This window comes from Pseudopipra pipra, chromosome 20 (assembly GCF_036250125.1).
Source record: "Pseudopipra pipra isolate bDixPip1 chromosome 20, bDixPip1.hap1, whole genome shotgun sequence".
Taxonomy (NCBI): Eukaryota; Metazoa; Chordata; class Aves; order Passeriformes; family Pipridae; genus Pseudopipra; species Pseudopipra pipra.
In genome coordinates this window covers 6,035,644-6,048,130 of record NC_087568.1, presented here as the reverse complement: position 1 = coordinate 6,048,130, position 12,487 = coordinate 6,035,644, and the positions used below count along the sequence as shown (strand labels likewise).

General features: G+C 47.4%; 1 protein-coding gene across 29 annotated transcripts in view; it reads right to left on the bottom strand.

Annotated features, from left to right (window-relative positions):
* DNM1 (dynamin 1) overlaps positions 1–12,487 on the bottom strand; it is a 66,716-nt gene that overhangs the window by 18,770 nt on the left and 35,459 nt on the right. For 25 of the 29 annotated variants that reach the window (XR_010435471.1, XR_010435470.1, XR_010435472.1 and 22 more), the window contains exons 11-15: positions 8,732–8,818; positions 8,465–8,535; positions 7,969–8,020; positions 6,767–6,778; positions 5,409–5,522 (exon numbers count right to left, since the gene is read on the bottom strand). Coding sequence is in view for 16 of the 29 variants with exons in the window: in XM_064677021.1 (XP_064533091.1) it covers positions 5,409–5,522; positions 6,767–6,778; positions 7,969–8,020; positions 8,465–8,535; positions 8,732–8,818 (336 nt within the window). In the remaining 13 variants the exon portion in view is untranslated. The remainder of the gene's footprint in view (positions 1–5,408; positions 5,523–6,766; positions 6,779–7,968; positions 8,021–8,464; positions 8,536–8,731; positions 8,819–12,487) is intronic. The other 4 variants (XM_064677015.1, XM_064677013.1, XM_064677016.1 and 1 more) reach the window with 1 other exon arrangement.

Here is a 12,487-nt window from a genome sequence, read left to right as displayed (position 1 = left end):
AGGACAGAAGGGAAGCAAGAAGGGAGGGAGCAAAAACCAGAAGAGGGAGGGAGGCTCAGCAATGCCAGGGCGTAGTGGGGGGAGAAAGAGGGGATGTGGATTGCTCCTGCAGCAGCCAGAGGTAAGCTGCAAAGGCAACTGGCCAAGGTTGCCTCCTGAAACCCTGTCAAAGGACCTTTTGGAGAACTTGGAAGCAAGGGCTGGTCCTGTTTGAGCTTTGCTCTGGACCCGCTGGTCTACAGGACAGAAGGAGATGAGGGGCCTGAAGATCCTCCCACACAGCTCCAGGGGGAAGAAAAGGAGTTGAATGAAGCAACAAGTTCTGCACACCTGGGTGACAGCCAAGACTTCACAGCATTTCCTTCTCAAACTACAGTAATTGATCTTTACTTTTTTTCTTTTCTCTTTCCAAAAAGGTGCAGCATACCCCAGGTAGAAGCCAGGTATGAGCCCGACACCAGCACTGGAAGAGAAAGGCGCTTGGAAGCTTGCTCCAAATTGGAAACATGCAGAAAGCAACATTTCTTCTCCCCAGCTGCCAGAGGAGGATGTTTTTCCAATCAGGACTTGGACTTTCTTTCACCCCCATCTCTGCCCCGCACAACCCCATCCCAAAAGCAGGGAGGGGAAAGGACTAATGAGCTGCTGATAGCCGGAGAGCAGATCCAGAGGCTCCACTCCGTCTGCCCAGTGTTCAGACTACCTGTTCAGGACTACGAGATTGTACAGTAGTCTGCACATTGGTTAGGCTGTGCTGGGATACACCACACACTGCCAGTGCTGCACGGGGACGGCAACACCTGCACGGCAGAGGGACATGCTTGGAGAGGGTGGGCTGTGGGGTCGCTGCATGCAGAGGTCACTCAGCCCTCAGCCTGGGAGGGAATAACCCTTTGGAGCCGTGCCTGATCATCGCTTTTACCTGCCTGTTCACCAGCCTACTCACAAACTCCTTATTTCTTTCCATCTCTCTCATCCCATTCCTATTTCTTTCAGCCTCATGTGCTTGTCCCAGGGGTAGCTCTGTTCAGGATGGCTTGTGTTTCACACGCTAAACTCTGCCATAAAATGCTGAAATAGACACACGGGCCTGTCAGAGTTACAACCATGCTGGGCTTTGCTACCTGAGAAGGCAGGATCAGGCACAGAAAGGTGACTGGAGAAAGGAGATTTCACAGTGTAAAGAATGTTGGTCATTAATACAAAGAAAAACCCACAAAGGATTCAAAGTTGAAGGTTGGATGCTCTGGAAGTTGTGTTTACCTTGATGTTTGTCTGCCAGAGATAGAAGAGAAACAGTGAGTGAAAGGACTGATTAAAACTAAGATAGACATGAGAAAACATGCACTTGTGGGGAAAAAAAAAAGGAATGAATGAAAGAGCTCCACAGAGGACAAAGAGAAGGAACATGTTCCAGAGAGCACCTGATAGCAGTGTGAAAGCAGGAGAGGAACCACCTCAGAGCAGACCTGCTCCTATGGTCTTTAAAACAAGCTAGATGCAAAAACCTGGCTGCAGCCAGACTCATCACAGCAAGTTTCTAATGACTGGTGGGCATCAGGGCAAAGACAAAAGGATTTCTACCAGCTCAGCTGAGCCTCAAGGACACAGACTGGGGGGCGGGGAGGGCAGAGAAGAGGGGAGTGCATGTGTGTGCAGTGGGGGAACAATCTGACTGTTGATCAATGTGTTTATTTTTAAACTAGAATTGAGTAAGAGACACTGACAGGTACAGAATAAGCAGCTATCTAGTGACTGTCAATAAGGTCACATCTTCCCCAGGACAGGAGAGAATACATTTCAAGTGAAAGAAAAGGCATGAAGACAAAGTGCTCAAGCACAACTGATGATCAGGAATCAACATGATCCGTAGAGAATATGAAGCACCCATCATGCACCTAAAGTACCTAAAACTCTGCATCCACCCCTCCTACACACACAGAGGATTCCAATGCCCTGGCATTGCATCCAACATATGAATACTTTCACACAAGCAAATAAGGTCATATTCTTCTCATGACTACACGTCACCTGTTCTTAGAGGGCCCAAATCTCTAGTACATGATTTACCTGAGTAAGGACAGAAGGTCTCGTCTGTATTGTACATTCATACAAATTCCCAAAGGAAGCAGCAGATACCTCCATCTACCCAGCTGTGCAAACACTCCAGCACACAGGGGCACACAGGGACTCCAGAAGGAACAGTCACCCCTGCAGAGCACAGGGTGCCAGGACCCCTCCAGCAGCCAGTGAGCTTTACTAACAGGAACCACAGGACAAGGTTCTCATCACCAGCAGCTCTATCCCAGCCTACAGACTCTCTTTTCCAGCAGGAAAGCCCTGCAGAGTCATGGGCACTGTGCATTTCATGAGGGATTCAGGTAAAAGGACTATTTGAATCAAATTCTTGTCTCGTATCCATTATGGTGCTTGCTGAGCAGTCAGCATGCTCTGGTGCTGTGCTGCTGCTCCACTGGGACACTGTGGCCTCCCTGAGCAAGGAAATCTCACTCTATATTGCCAGCAGTGAGAGCAGGCTCCTCCCCACCTCTTCTTCCCACCACTGGCCTGCAGCATAATCCCAGAGGGTTCAGGAGATGCAGGTACCTCAGGAGGGTCGCCAGGTCTTGGGAGGCCAACTTTCTGTGGAGCCGCTCTCCATGGGGCCAGTGTTGGACTCATTGAAAGGAGACAGGAAGAAAAACAGAGAGCCCAGGAGCACACACACATGCTCTTGGCAGTGAGGCAGAGTGGGGAGCCAACTTTCCACCCCCGCCTGGCCTGCTCTTTCCTTCCCCTCCCATTCCTCACCACACTCCTTCAGGCCCCTCCAGAGCATCAACAGCCATATATCCCTGCTAACATGTGATGCTGGGCCCTTTAAGACATTTCAAGTTTCAGTTCCTTTCTTCAGAGGCAAAGAGAAAACAAGCCAGCGCTGCGGAAAGACTGGTATTTCACTAATGGGGTCCAGATGTCTTCATTCCGCAGACTCCGGGTCCTGGCTTGTGGAACAGGGCAGGGAGAGACTGTGCCCCCAACCCTCCTGGCTCCAGAGGTGCTAGCCTAGCCTTCACCCTCACCCCACCACACACCACCTCAACCCTGCTCTTCCCCCATCACCATCCACAGCTCTGCCACCACCATTTCCATCCACACCAGATGGATTCAGCTCCCTTCTCGTTCCCTCTGGAAAGCAGCCAGAGCACAGGGAAACTGGGACAAGAGAGCCCGCAGAAGTGCAGGGTGGAGCAGATAAAGCCTCCCCCTTCCTCCTGGAGCTTAAGCAAAGAATAACTATGGAGTAGAACCTCTAAAAACACATGAGAACATTCCAGGAGCTGCAGAGGACACAATTTCTCCTCAACTGGTGGAGGAGGAGAGCTCTGGGATAGACATGCAAAGATAACCCTGTCTGAGGGGACCATGCACTGTGAGCAACTCTTGGGGATGGAGCCAGCAGGACTGAGGTTTGGGATGGGAATCCCCATGCTCAAGGCTCTCCAAGCTGCCCCTCAAATGCATCAACTTTTAACTCGATTCAACCGTGAACTCCAGGTGGACATTGCTTTCTTCCTCCCTCACAACAGCCAGTGATCAAGGAGTTGAACTTGGGGAGGAAGCAAATAAAACACACACTTCCCTTTCCCCCCTGCTCCCCCTCAGTGGCAAACAAAGGCTCCTTTCTCAGAGGCAGCTCAGACCTCATCAGTGCTGGTTCTCTGTGTTTAAGGGACCAAAGCTGGCAGGGAACTGTTTTCATTAGGCAGCTCTACCTCTTGCTATGCAGAAGGGAAATGGTGCAGACCTCCAGTTGCTATTGACCCCCAAGGCTGCCCTCCCTCAGGAGGAGAGGGAGGTCCAATCCCCATCTCAGGCAACTGGAATCTATCAACAGTTTATACATCCCCACTGCAGCCCGCCCTCCCTCCCACTCCCCGGGGGAAGAACAGGGAATTTTGATCATCTCTGTAATACAGATGTAGCAGCTGGCTTTGATTAAACTACTTGATGTTTATAACCACTCAACCTGCATATGCAGGCTAGAGGAGAGGGACACCTCCCCAAGCAACTCTGAACACAAAGGGCAGGGGGGTCTTTTAGCAGAGACACACAGATTTCGGGAAAGACATTTCAATGCCTGGGTCTTTAATTAGGAAATTGCTGCCTGCTCATCCATAGCAGCACAGCAGCCGTCTCCATGCAGAAAGCAATATTTAGAGGCTGATTCATCACTGTATTTGTCATCATTTCTACCTGCCGAGAAAGAAACAGGCCCACTGATAGGAGCTAGATAAGGAGCCAGGCCTGGCTGCAGCTCCCAGGCATGACACTGGAACAGTGCCTTGGAACACCTGAGGGACACAGACCACAATGAGAGGGAGAGTAGTTTCTTTATTTGCAATCTGAAGTCCTGCTCAACTAAGAACGTATGACTACATCATACCAGACATTTTTCATCCCCCAGCACACTGAGGGGACTAAACCTTTCGATTGTGTTCTCACCAGAACCATCCAGCTATTCTTTCTCTTTTCAAAGTAATTAAAAAAGACAATTAGCTACCTTTGTCTTGCACTGGAAGCAATACACTGTTGACAGTGATTTCAGCTGGGACAATTCTGTCAGCTTATATCAATTCCCACTGAAGCAGAAAGACACCACAGCACGATGCCAGAATTCCTAATATTCAAGATTTTCAGGCAACTCTACAGAGTAGGTCCCTGTTCCTACCAGTGATACTCCATGTTCCTGTCAGTGATATTCCACACATGACTGTACTTTTGATCAGCAGAACTCCAAACATTTCCATACAATTTTACAAATAGTGCATTAACTGGCATATTCAATACAGAAATATTAAAAATACATTCCTGCTTTGCATGTTCAACAGCTGAACCCTAGAAAGTAATTTACTCAAAGTCAGAAGGAGCCAGCACCCGAGCTGCAGCTTCAGGTCCACAGCTCCTGTTGCTGTGCTCAGAAAGGAGAGACCTGTTTTCTTGTGACCAGGAGATGCACAAAATCCTCTGCCTTCAGAAAACTCACTGCTGCCCCACAAATACCAAAAAGTCTAAATCTTGGAACTAACCCATCACACCCTTAATGATCACAGCTGCCACAGCAAAACAAATAAAGGTCAAATTCATTCCAAGTGTCTGTCAACTTTCTGCTGAGCCAGAGCTTCAAGCATAAATATTACTCCTTGTGCGTCAAAAAAGCCACACGCACATCAATCCAGAAATGCTCAGCAGTGCTGAGGCCACGGGGTGCCTGGCCCAAGGATAGTTTCAGCCTGTGTCACAAGCTGCAGACAGCACTCAGAAGATGCATCTGTAATGCCCAGTTATCTGAAAGGCTGATCCTCATCAGATGCCCAAGACTCCAGTGGCAGAGTTGAGCTACTCACCTCATCATCCTTGTACCAGGAGAGGTTCTCCGCTGTCAGGACAAACCAATACTCCTTGGAGCCACCCTTCATGATCCCAATGTTGTTGATGGTGAGCCAGCCCTTTCTGATCACCTGAGGGGGTGGAAGCAGTTGAGCATTAACAAGGACAACAACTCCTGGCCTCAGGCAACAGAGGAGAGATCAGAGGGTATCCCAACACAGAGTAGTATGGAAAGACAAGGAACACTGTGCTCTCTGCTGCTGCCAGAAGAGCCCCCCATTTAACTGGCCAGTGAAGGTCCTTGCCTCAAAAGGGCCAGGAACAGCATAAAAAGGACGCAGGAAGGAACCTGGCAGTGCTGTGCATTTTACCCTCTGCCAAGAGGAAAGAGATGCAGGAAGAACTGCATCAAGAGTGCCTTAGACACTGACACAACCTACAAGCATCAAATCACAGCAAAACACCCAAAAAAGGCCATGCCTAGAGAAAACCAGGACACCAGCACACCTTTCAGCACTCTGCAGGTGTGGAGTGCTTCACTCAGAGGTGGAAGGGAACCACTTCGGGACATGGGCAAGCAACCCAGAAAGAACTGAGTTTAGTGAAAGGAGACACTAAGGATAACAGAACAAAATGGTGCATCTGGAATTCATACTGTGGACTTCAGCATACCCAGGTATTTGAGCAGTTATATTAATCTAGGGCAAATCAAGCTCCTTGAAGTTTAGTCTGTAAAGAAGCCAGGCTATTGTTCTCTAATAACTCCTATTCACCAAGTGCTGGTTTAGAACCTTACACATGCAGTAATCAAATGCAGGTATGCACAGCTGAAATGCATCAGCTTTCATATGTATTAGTGCACTGTTCACACCCCAAAATATCTGCATGCATTATGTGTATACCTTGTTGTAGGGATACTCTTGATGAAAACGACCTGGCATTGAAAAACCGTGGGACTGCACTGCATATTATCAGGTTGCAGTGTGAGCAGCCTGATGCAGAGGTACAGGATCCTTTTAATTGGCAATTTACCCTATAAAGGCAAATGTAGGAGCCTCGAATCTTCATCTTATGCCTTCTAAGCTCGAGCTAGTCCTGCTCTCCCTGTGGACAGGAGGGGGCAGTGGAACAGAACCACACATCCTCGGACTGCTGCTTTTCATCTCCACCCACTCAAAGATGTACCAGCAGTTCTGAGCTTTTCCTCAACATACTACCTTGTCACCTCATCTCTGCTTTGTCTGTGTCTAATGTCAGCTGCCCTCCTCTGCCTATTGGGCAGCAGAAGGAATAATCTGTTTATGCCCTGTTCTTGCTTTCCCAGATGCAACATTAATGTTCATTAGCACACCCTGCTGAGTGGCCTTCTACTCACCAGGATCTCATCCTGCAAAGGGGAACCATAGCAACAGCAGCAGAGCAGAGAGCAGGAGAGGAGCAAAGAGAGGAGAGATTGTTACTAGGAAAACTGGAGCAGGAGAAGAAAGGCTCAAAAATAAAATAAATTGGAGGCTGGTACCAAATCTTTTACCCCAGGTGTTAACAAAAGCAACCCCCGTCCCAAAATAAAGTCTGTTAACAGAAAGCCAAAACGCTTTACAGGTAGATCCAGAGTTTGCCCTTTGCTCTCTTTTACACTCAGCTCTTCTGTCAGGTGCACTGCAGAGGATGGAATTCCCTACAGCTGCTCCAAAATGGATGGCTGGCCAGCCCCATCTGCCTGCCAACAGTACTGAAACAGTCTGCATGTTCATGTGAAGGGAAAGGTGGTCAAATATTTTGTTATAAAGAGGGTGGATGTCAGGAGTGAACATCTTTAAAAAAACACTAAGCAAAAGCATTTGCTTCCATTCTCTATGAAGCTGCTTGTAAGGCTTTGTTTCTACAAGATCTTTTAGCCTAGATAGCCTTGCCACGTCCCCAGCAAATCTGGGACAAAGTGTCATTAGCCTCTCTTTAACTGTATGCACACTCCTTACAGTTTCTCAAGGATTAAGGGAACTCCTCCCCTCCACTGCTGTCTTCTCCCATGGGTGAGTTCAACACCCTTCATCTCCCTGGACAGAGATTTACATATTTCCAGTGAAATTTTCTGGAAAAGAGTCCGTGAACTCTCTTGAAATCCCTTTTCAGAAAGTAGATACCACTGATGGGAAAGACAACTAAAAAGGACAACTCAGTACTGTAACAGTTCAGACCTAGTGTTCTGTACTCCTCAACTTGGCAGAAGGGTTAGCACAGTTAGTGAAGGAACAAACAGGAATCTCTCCATAACATTAATAGGAATTTCTACGAGAAAAACAAGACCAGATGTGGATTACCAAGCCCTCTACAACTCTTTCCCTCCATTGCTGCTAGATGCTCAGTTCCTCCTGACTGCAGGGAGCCTAAAGCACTATCCTCCAGTTATAAACAGAGTTTGATGAGTTAAAAAAAAAAAATAGAGGCAACATAAAAAAAAAGATAAAATCCAACTTGGAGCACTGCTGCATCCAGCCCAGCACTTGTCCACCTGGTAGCTTCCAGGTAGCAAACACATCCTCCTGGCAGCAGTGAAGGAGATGGAACTTGGCCTACCTGATTGCCAGCTGCCTTCTTCTTGCTCATCTGGCTGCTCCTCTGCTGAGCACTGCAAACAACAGCAGAGACATTCAAAACTTCTCAGGCTCTTCTTGATCACCTGAATCCTGCTCCCCTTAGGAAGCTGCTACAGTGAGTTCCTGCCCCTCACCACTGGCTTCCAAGCCTTGATAAGCCAGTCTGTTGCCATCTGCTCTACTCATCTTCTCACTCCCACATGAACCACACCTGGGTCACTAACCCTCCACAGCTGCTGCTTTTTTTTCCTTGACACAATCCTAATACTTCAACTCACCCTTCTGTGTATCCTTGTTCTCCTCCCCAGCCTTGCAAAACAGAGCCACTAAAATCAAGCAATACTGAGAGCTGCACCATTCTTGGGACCACAGCATCTCCACCAGGGCCTCTGCAACCCACTTACTGGAACAGCTACAGGACAGAGCCACAGGAAACTCATGCAGAGAAGAGGAAGCAACAGGAGGTGGGTGCTTACTTGGCAAAGCCAATGAAATCCTCATGGTTTGTGTTCATGTAAGCCAGCTCGATGTCTATTAGAAGCATGACCTGCCAAACAGAGGCACAGACAGAGCAAGAGTTAGTGACTGACCCTGCTCAAGGGGCAGACAGAGCCCTGCACACTGTTCATCTGATCCCCTTTGCAGCCACACTCCCTCTGGCTCAGGCTCCTCTAACCCAGACTGTCCCTTCCAAAGGTGTCCCCCACCCAACCTCCCCTCTTCCACACACTCCCGATCCCCACCTGATCCTTGGTCCTGCCTTCTCTCTCCCGGATGTGAGTGGTGACAATCCTCTCCATCTCCTCACGCAGATGAGGGTATTGGCTGAGCTGCAGGAGAGAGAAAACACGTGCACATGGGAAAGGGAGGCACAAAGGGGGCAGCAGCCCCCCACATGTACACATGCACACATACACCCCTAATACCAGATACTCTCGAGGGAAGTGCTAGAAAGCTGGACTTGCAGACAGATTTTTCCAAGTTCCTGGAAGTCTGTTGGGGGGTCAAAGTTCATTTCTGCTTGTTTTGGGCTTCATAGAAAAGCTCTTTTCACTCTTGCAGCAACCTTTCTGCCTCACCACAAAACCCAGCACACTGTTCCTGGCACGAGGCTCTGGGCAAACCCCGGGTGTAAATGCCCTGCTTCTTGCTTGTTGGGTTTTTCCTGTCAAAGTGACTCGTTTCTCTAGATGCTCAGCAACTCACTGCAGTAGGCTAAGTAGGTGAATGGCCTGTTGGTACAACCTGCTGAATTCTATGGGAAGTCTACCTGGGAAGTGAAGTGGATTTCAATCCCTATTTGCTGAGGCACTAAGTAAAAGCATCTGGCCCACTCCAACATGTGCAAGCACAGACAGGATCTGAGCAGCTCAAGGGTACATGTCTGTCTCCAGCTGCTTCTACCTGTTCTCCACCTGTGCTGGAGCAAGATTACTGCATTCACATTGCACCTACACCACACTTGCTGCCACATTACTGAGGAGGGAATCCTTTCCTGCTCAGAGAGAGAAGCAGAAGGACTTTACTAGCTGTGGTTCAAAAGAATATCATCTACAGAGATAATAAATGAGCAACACCTCTAGAATCAGTGCCTTTAAAGCCCTCTGAGTTTCACACAGCACCTCCCTTCTTGCCCAGATTCACAAGCCTCTAGTGATTTCCACAGCAGTAAGTGTTTGCCTCTCAGGTCAGGCCCGGCACAGTCAAATGAAATTAATCCTCCAGATCCAGGACCTAGCCCTTTCTTCCCTACTTCACCCATCCCCTATGAAATTATTTTCCCCATTTTTAATATTACCTTTAATTTGATTATGATGTCAAACACTATCAGTCTCATATCCCTCTCCAAGGAGGTACATAAAGAAAAAAAAAAATCTCATTTGCCTATGACCTGTACTGCATTTATTGTGTTCTTCCAATTTATGAGACCTTCTTCAACTGGTTTGCCCTTTTGTTTTGTATACATAAGTAATTCCAACATGCTAGAAGGAACCGCCTCAAAATGTGCATCATCACTACTGGAATCCAGATCCCACACTAACCACCACCAATATTCCTAACATCTGACTAAAAATACTCTCAAACTCTTTCAGCTTCCTTGCAGTCAAGCAAGTTGCAATGGCCCAGAACTGAAATTTGGATAAGATTTGACACTGTCAATTTTTAAATGTGTGGGTTTTTTTGAATGCCACAGAGGCAGGAAAAAACAATTAGTGTTCCCACCACCACCACCTCATCTTAAAAGCACAAACTGGGTGTTCTCCATGATCTTTATGGTTCAGGCAGCTGGTTGCTTCAGAGACAGACAGGGAAATCTTCCTGTTTCCTTTGGGGGGTTGGCGAAGGATAGATGGGCAAGTTATGACAAACAGAAAAACAGGAAGTTGGAAAACCTTTAAGCAAGTCTCAGCTTCTTTGCTTCAAATTAAAAAAAAAAGACAACACTACAGTCAAACAAAAAACACATCAAACCTCTCCGCCACCATCCCAGTCCCAACCAGTACAAATGCACACAAAGTGCAAAACAAGTTGCGGTTTGTTCAGAACCCAGGTCATCCAGCAACACTCATGTGCAAAAATAAATTGACAGCATCAGTGCCCATGCAGGAGCTTCCAACCCCAAGCATGCACAGGAGCAGCGAGGGCGGGCAAGGAAAGAGGATAAACAAGCCACAGGATGTGACACCACCAGGGAACATGCAATAGGGTATAGAGTGGCAAGGAGTTATCACCAGCGGGACAAACAGCACCCAGAAATGCCATGACTCTGAAAGACAGGAGAGCAGGCGACCCCTCGAGGGGTAAAGTCTGTCAGCCTGGGATCGTGTCCCAGCTCATGTGGGGTTTCGATCCTGGTTTTAGCTGCATTTGCCTGTTCAATCAAAATACAAGCTTACAGCCCTCTTAGAAAACCAAATTTGTCCCAATGTTCCTTAGTTCCCCTCTTTGTAGATTCTAGAGTCCTTGCCAGCACACCAGAGATCAACCTTCAGCTGAAGGGCTGCTGACTTGCAAGACCTTCCTGCACTTGTGAGATGCTGCAGTGCAGTCTGCCACAGAAGGTTCCTGCTTTTGGAAAAACACTGGCTAAAACATTATCCTCCTAAATGTAAGGGCTTTCATGCTTACACCAGCTTTCTGTTGCTTTTGGAGCTACTCTCCACTTAAACAATGGGAAGAAGCTCAGGATCAGGCCAGTCAGAGAACAGCTGTTAATGGCTGTCTTCTTCAGCCCTCAGCTTTGTCTAATAGTCAAGAAATAGTCAACTTTTCATACAGGAAAACTGTACTTCCGTGAACACAGATGGGTTCTGTGCTCTTTATTGACAGTCTCATATTATTCCACCTATACAGCTTTATCAACTGCACGTACAATGATTTCTTCACCATCTGGGGTGAAATGAAATAATTGTGAGAGAACAATAACACACAACAGTTCAGGACAGCAACAAACCAAGGCTACAGGACTGTTAAGCTAATTCAAGAGGTGTTAGCCCAAGCAGCCTTCCTTTCCAAGAAGCCTTGCAGGACTTCTGGTGAGTTTAAAGGTTTTTGTCATCTGAAAGGCAGCATCAGTCCACAACACAGCAGGCTGGGTATTACCTTACAATTAGCATCAGTCCTAAAGTAGCCTTTTCCAGATGCTCCCCCTAATAGCACATGCTCTTGTCCATGTCAAGCAGTTAGAGCTATAACATGCAAAATAAATATTGCAAATTAACTGATGTCCCTGGGCAGTTACCACCTTCTGCCATCAGAACCCATCTCAGTCCGGCTGTTCTCCTAAAGTGGCCTATGGCAGTCACTTTCTACTCTTTCAGAGGAAGGTACAGGCAAGATTAACCTTCTCACTACATGCAAACATTTGACTTTAAGCATCACTAAAAGCCTTCCTTTTATGTTCTAGTACTATTACTACATATTTTCATTCAGACAGTTATTTTACATCTCTAACATCTGCCTCCCTGGCCTCTGCAGCTTTTATTACAGCCATTAGTCTCCTACTATGTCACTGCTACTATCACCTTCCTTACAGGATTACTCAGGTTGTATCACCCTGGAAAATCCTCACAGGATCCTCCATCACATCATGGATTAAAATCTACAGAGCAAGTGGGTATCCAGCCACTTTATGACATGGTCCAATAGAGAAAGTAGAATTCAACACCCTTGGGGTTTTTCATCATCCTTCTCTCTCCCCACCCAGAGCAGACATCACCAGCCAGATACAGAACACAGTGCAAGCAATCAAACCCATCAAAATAAAAAATCCACAGGAGAAACAGGCTGGAAAGGGATTACTCTGTCTCACCACATCAGCCCCCACAATCTGGCAACAGCAGGACTCCTCAACAAATAAGACTGGTCAGAGCTCAGGACATGTCAAAGATGTCTCCTTGCAGAGGTGGGGATGAGTTCTGCATTTCTAAGTGAGCCAGACCTTATTAGCTTAGCTCTTGCCTTCACTCTGAACCCATATCAATTCTTAACTTCCTTCC